The sequence below is a fragment of the Muntiacus reevesi genome, chromosome 9 (assembly GCF_963930625.1).
Source record: "Muntiacus reevesi chromosome 9, mMunRee1.1, whole genome shotgun sequence".
Classification (NCBI taxonomy): Eukaryota; Metazoa; Chordata; class Mammalia; order Artiodactyla; family Cervidae; genus Muntiacus; species Muntiacus reevesi.
Genome location: NC_089257.1, coordinates 13,907,224 through 13,914,138, shown reverse-complemented (window position 1 = coordinate 13,914,138; position 6,915 = coordinate 13,907,224). Strand labels below are relative to the sequence as shown.

Below are 6,915 nucleotides of genomic sequence, written 5' to 3'. Positions count from 1 at the left end.
GAAACTGAACAGATAGTTTTCCAAAGAAGTTATACAACTAGGAATTTGAGAAGGTGTTCAATATCACTAATCAGGCAAATTCAAATCATAACAAAAACGAAGTATGACCTCACAACTGTTAGGATGACTATATGAGATACACAGAAGTCAGCATTCTTTTTAAGTTGTAGAGAAAATGGAGCACTCCTGTAATGGGAATATAATTTTGCTCAGTCACTACAGAAAACATTATGGAGGTTTCTCAAGCAATTCAATATGATTGCTGTATAATTTTTCAATCCTACTTTCGTGTATTAACCAAAGAGCGCGATGTCAGGAATCTGCATTTGATTTTAGCCAAAAGGCCGAGAAGTGATGAAGCTAGGAATCTGAAGATATCAGTGCATCCATGTCCACTGCAGCATTATTCACGATAACCAACACCTGGAAACAACTAAAATGTACTCTGCTGGATGAGTGGATAAAGAAGATGTTATATATGCATAATACAAATAAGGCTGTAAAAGAATAATATTATATAAACTAACATATTAAATATACATATAAATAAAATAATAATATAATGTAATATAAATATCAAATATATATATATATAAATAAGTAAAATGTTATTCAGTAATGCAAAAGAAGGGAATCTTGCCATTTGTGACAACATGATGGGACTTTAAGGGCATTATGCTAAAAGGATAAGCAAAAATAAAAAGACCAATACTGTGTGAATCCATTTATATGGATTCATAAAAAATCCATTTATATGGAATTTAAAGCAAAACTCAGAAACAGCGAGTAGAATATTGACTGTCAAGGGCTGAAGGATGAATGTTAAAGAAATGCCATTAGAATGTATTAAACAGAAATGCAGTTTCAGAGAGTAAATGATCTAATATGAAGATTTTATTCCAATCATAATGTTCATATTTTCATAGTTTATCACTAGAAAGTCTTTCTCATACCTCTCACCTGACACTAACAGCACCTCTGAAAGGTAGGTATTATTGTGATTTAACTTTATTGTGATCATTCCTGTTTTAATGATGAAGAACAACAAAGTTCAAAAAAGTTCAGTAATCCATCCGCTTTCAGAGACAGAACTGGTATTCAGATCTGCATCCTTCTAAGTTAAAATCTGATGCCCTTTAAGCTGCTTCAAAGGATATCAGATTTTATAAGAACCTCTTTTGTATCATAGCAATTAAAAATGTTTCCTTTCTGTTTAAGCAGAGGGTGGATGATGCTCAATGGGCCAAGGTGTATGGATTTCAGACTTTTTTGAGCCTAGGAATGATAATTTTATCGGTACATACTGATTCTCTGATCTGATTCTGATTTCATTTCAGAGTTTAAAGAATAGTCCAAGACATTTCATGATGATGTTTCAACAAAATCCATATGGCTCCTCTGTCCATGGGATTTCCCAGGCAAGAATACTTGAGCAGGCTGCCATTTCCTTCTCCAGAGGTTCTTCCCAGCCCAGGGATCAAATCCATGTCTTTTGAGTCTCCTTCGTCGGCAGGCAGATTCTTTACCACTAGACCCACATAGTGACCCTTATAGATCTTCAGACGGATTACAATCCTCATTGAAACTGTCTGCTATCACAGCTATTATTGCAGAACTATAATATTACTGTGTCCAGTCAGACTATGTTTGGTCATGTGTTTTTAGTTTTCTTAAAATGTTTTCCTCCATTGATACATGCTGATCATAGTGGCTACATTCTCTGGAGTCAATCTAGAGTTATCTACAATTTATTTTTCTTCTTATTAAAGCATATTTGAACATCTTTTAGTAAGTTTGGCTTTATATAAAAGCATTCCTGAATTGAATTGAATTTTGTTACCAAACAATTTTAATATCAGTTTTAACTCTTTTACTAGATAATTATAATGGGCCCCGCAGTTGGTGGCAATGTATGCATATCACAATACTTTAGTCATAAAACATAATTTAAAGATAATAGTCCTGTCCCAGGTTTCAATGGCCTGGTTTCTTATTTCTTCATGGTAAATGTGTTCCTATTCCCTTTCTTATGTTTTACTATGTAAATTCTGAATATTATTTCCTACTTTTAATACCTTATATGGATATTATATGATTACATTTGAATGACAAATGCATTTTACTATCTCTGAATATAATTGAAAAATAGACTTATTTTCATCATCATCATGTTAATCCAATTCCAAAATTGACACAGAAAGCAACTACTTTGCAGAAGCACCATAAAATGTATCTGGTATGAAGTGCTGGATTTATGATGAGGTTCATAACAGTCACCTAGCATACAGCTGAGCACAGTATTTAGGAATCACGGCTCCATGAGTGTTCGCTGACGCTGTTTAGCGGTGTCGGTAAGTAGTGTCCTAGTCTTTGCTGTCCCGTGGGCTCCAGCCCTCCAGGCTCCTCTGTCCTTGAGATTTCCTAGGCAAAAATACTGGAGTGGGTTGCTATTTCCTTCTCTAGGGGATCTTCCTGACCCAGGGATTGAACTCATTTCCTGCACTGGCAGACAGATTCTTTACTGCTGAGCCAACAGAGCAGCCTATCATGAATGGTAGATCAGTTAAAATAAAATTGTTGCTCAGTCGCTAAGCGGTGTCCCGACTCATTGTAACTCCATTGCCTACAGCATGCCAGGCTTCCCTATCTTTCACTGTCTCTGGGAGTTTGCTCAGATGCATGTCCATGGAGTAGGGGATGCTATTTAACCATCTCATCAAAATAAAATATTATAATAAATATTTAAAAATCTAGTAGTAGTGCCCCCAAACATTTAATTTATAAGTACCAAATACTCAGACTCTGTATTTAAGCTCATTCTCTATCAAATATCCAAGTCCATAAGTGGTCAACTTGTTCCTATGTTTTTCTCTTGTGACTATGATTTAAAGAATCTGCCCAAGTGCAAGAGACCTGGGATCAATCCCTAAGTTGGGAAGATGCTCTGGAGCAGGAAATGGCAACCTGCTCTAGTACTGTTACCTGGAGAATTCCATGGACAGAGGAGTCTGATTGACTATAGTCCATTGAGTCACAAAGAGTAAGACATGACTGAGTGAGTGATATTTTTCACTTTGTTTTCACATAGACTTAAAGATGAAGTTTAAAAAAAAATGCTATAAAAGTATTTCTCTGATGCTGTTATGAAATAATTGGGTTGTTAACAAGACCTGCTAATGGTGGAGAAATACCCATGAGTTCCAATTAGCCACACATAAGAAGTTTCTTAGACTTTACCCACAAATAGGATGCACGGTTATGCTTTTAAGACCTATCCAAAGGTGCCATCAAGAGACACTGAGTGAGCCGGCATTTTTAACCTCATGACTTTGCTTCTTTCCTGGTGAACTAACAGCTGCCTGGGGCCTGGCCATGGCGCTAGGTCAGACACTCTCATTGGTGAGATTATTTTTTGAAATCACTTAATCATATATTCTCAGGTATAAATGTGTGTCGCAAGTCATATCATCACTCCTGATCCAAATTTACCTGAGGTTTCAAACTTTCTTAAGCATGCAAAACATCAAGAAAGGTAGAGTTGGCTACAGTACTAGCAATTTAGAGGTAAAAATATTTTAGAATCTTTTTTTCTTATTCATATGTATTTAAATTAGTTGAGCTAATAATACAATTAGCTACAATGAGATAAGTTAGAATAACTATACAATTTAAGTATGCATCCAAAATTTTCCTCACTTAATATTACAGCTGATAATTTTTTCACATTGCACAATTTTTAAAAGCATCTCTGTTAAAAGCTGCATGTTATTAAAAAAGATCTACTATATTTTAATTGTCCTTTTCTCCATTATCCTTTTCTTCCACACCCTTTCTAAATTTTCCACAGCTGTTAATGATTATGTTGACCATATGTGTACATAATGATGTTTCCCTTAAAATATTTTACATTAAGGTTTATTCCTAGAAAAAGTATTATGGAGCTAAAGAAAAATTTAAAAAGTAACTTATTTTTCTTCATAGTTGTTTGTAAAGCACTTCTGTGAATTGTGTCTAATTCTTACTTTATTTACACCGTCTCTTCTGTGATCTGCTGGGAGATCCCACTAACAAAGGAGGAGTTCAGCCAAGCTGCTGCTTCGTGTTCCCACATATGCATACAATTTTCATCATGGAAAATTGAAAAAATACTGTTTCTATCTGCTTATCTCTGAAGAGACATGCTGTATGGAATATGTTTCATTATGTTTATTTCTCTTCTCTTTGGCAAATTTATAACCCCACATTGTATTAGTAATACATCCTGTAACCAGGAGTGATGGGAGGCGGCTGCTGTGGGAAGACCGGAGGAGAAGGCGTGAGGATGCACGGAGCAGAAACAGAAAGGGGTGGGGAGCTCGTGCAGGTCACGGGTAGGTGTGCTGCCGCTTTGATGATACAATTTCAAGGATTAAGTTCACTCAATAACATCACTTTTCATGATTTTATGTGAGCAACATACATCAGTGTGCACAGCAAGGGCTCAATAAATACTCGTTTGATGAAGGAATCTGTAGTAGGAGTTAATAGTAAGTAATGGATTTTATACATGTTTCGATAGTTAGTGTATTGAAGTTGGTGTATTGATATATATGTTTTTTGTATAGTGTATTAGGTATTTCTCTAATTTATCTAGCAGAGTATTTTTTCCTGTTCTCCTTGTTAATTTTTATTGTTAAAGCTTTGAAAATAAGGGTTTCCTATGCTTGATAGATCCTTGTGTGTTGAACATCTGTGAAAGAGTTTATGCTTCAATCCAAGTCTTCCAAAGCTAAAAATTTATAGAATATGACTATGCTAAATTGTATGTGGAGCAGAAGTTTGAAGAATAAAAAAAATTTAATAAACAAACACACTATCTTGAAAGAAAAATGACCCAATATGTGTACTTTCTTAGAAGTAATTAAATACTTTCATGGTTACTCTCGGGAGTGTGTCAGAAACCGTTACACTGGAGTGTAGTTTCCTTTCAAGTTCCTTTATCTGTTTCTTATCAAGTAGTGAGATTACAGATAAACAGACTTGGAGGACAAGAGCACTTGCATTCCTGCTGAGTTTATGGTTTGGGGAAGCAGACATATGCTTAGCCTTCGAGAATGGCCAATCAGTACCAAGCCCGTGCTCATCACCACCAGTTCTCAGGCAGTGCAGACATCCCGGGCACTCTGGCAAGTGATGAACAGCTTATGTGTCCTGCTAGGTACAAGCGAGCATGCGTCTCCAAGGACTTAAACACACCGCACTAAATTCCCTCCATGTGATAGACACTTCTTGACCATATTTTTTTCTTTCTACAGTTTGACCTGAGGGTTGGAATATAAATTCTCATGGAAGAGAGAATAACTCTTTCCTGTGTATAGCACGTCTCAGCTTACAAGATACCTCTGAAAATTGCTGTTTGTTACCTCATAGACACAGAGTCGGGCTTGGGAAGCACGGGGCACCGAGGGGACTTAGTCCGACGGAGTTGGAACCAGTAGGAGAATCCAAATCTCATGTAGGAAGCCCAGTGTTTTCTTGGCAAATCACACATCAAATGCGGCCCTACTGATGTTTGACAGGTGACAGGTGCTAGATGTCTGAAGAGATGCAAAATACCATGGTGAAAATAGGAAAGAATGGAAATGAGTACAGGGCAAAAATTCCAAGGGCATGTTGCACAGTGACGATTTTGTTCTAAGAAAGTCAGATCACAAGCCTTTCATGATTAGTGAATATCATCCTTTATCCCAGGAAGCTGTTGCTTACTGAATGGATGTCCTCAGGCCTCCCAACAATGTGACAGAATTTGTTCTCCTGGGACTCACACAGAATCCACATGTGCAGAAAATACTCTTCATCATCTTTCTGTTCATTTTCCTCTTCACTGTGCTGGCCAACCTGCTCATTGTCATCACCATCTCCCTCAGCCCTGCGCTTTCTGCTCCCATGTACTTCCTTCTCACTTATTTGGCCTTATTAGATGCCTCCTTCACCTCTGTGAGCACGCCCAAAATGATCACTGACCTGCTGTTCCAGAGGAGATCCATCTCCTGGGGGGGCTGCCTGACTCAGATCTTTTTGGAGCACTTCCTGGCAGCATCAGAGGTCATCATCCTCACCGTCATGGCCTACGACCGCTACGTGGCCATCTGCAAGCCTCTGCACTACACGGCCGTCATGCGGCAGGGGCTCTGCCAGCTCCTGGTGGTGGTGGCCTGGGTCGGGGGGGTCCTGCATGCCTCCGTGCAGATCCTTCTCACCATGGACTTGACCTTCTGTGGTCCCAACGTCATTGACCACTTCACGTGTGATTTCTTCTCACTGTTGGAGCTTGCCTGCAGTGACACCTACATACCTGGAATGGTGGTGGCGGCCAACAGCGGGGGCATGTGCTTGCTCATTTTTTCCCTGCTGCTCATCTCCTACATAGCCATCCTGAGCTCCCTGAAATCCCATGGCTCTGAAGGACGGCGCAGAGCCCTCTCTACATGTGGCGCCCACTTTACAGTAGTGGTGCTCTTCTTTCTGCCTTCTGTGTTCACCTACACGCGTCCTGTGGCCACTTACCCTGTGGACAAGTGGGTGACTGTGTTCTCTGCAATCCTCAGTCCCATGTTAAATCCTATCATTTACACAGTGAGAAACACAGAGGTGAAAAAAGCCATGAGGAATCTGATGAAGAGAAGAGTAGTGTAGGTGTTCAGAATGCCCATAAAGTGATGATTTATGTACATCGGGATGATTAAGTGTGAATACTCAGTTGCTAAGTCATGTCAGACTCTTTGCAACCCCATAGACTGTCACCAGCCAGACTCCTCTGTCCATAGGATTTCCCAGGCAAGAATACTGGAGAGGGTTGCCATTTCCTTCACCAGAGGATCTGTGCAACCTGGGATCAAACTAGCATCTTATGCATTGGCAGGCAAAGTCTTCATC

The 6,915-nt window shown here is 38.8% G+C and overlaps 1 protein-coding gene across 1 annotated transcript; it reads left to right on the top strand.

The window, feature by feature from the left end:
* Positions 1-5,748: 5,748 nt before the first annotated feature.
* On the top strand, positions 5,749-6,675 carry LOC136175709 (olfactory receptor 4C3D-like). The gene has a single exon (XM_065945951.1). The coding sequence runs from the start codon at positions 5,749-5,751 to the stop codon at positions 6,673-6,675; it is 927 nt and encodes a 308-aa protein (XP_065802023.1).
* The last annotated feature ends 240 nt before the right edge of the window (positions 6,676-6,915 follow it).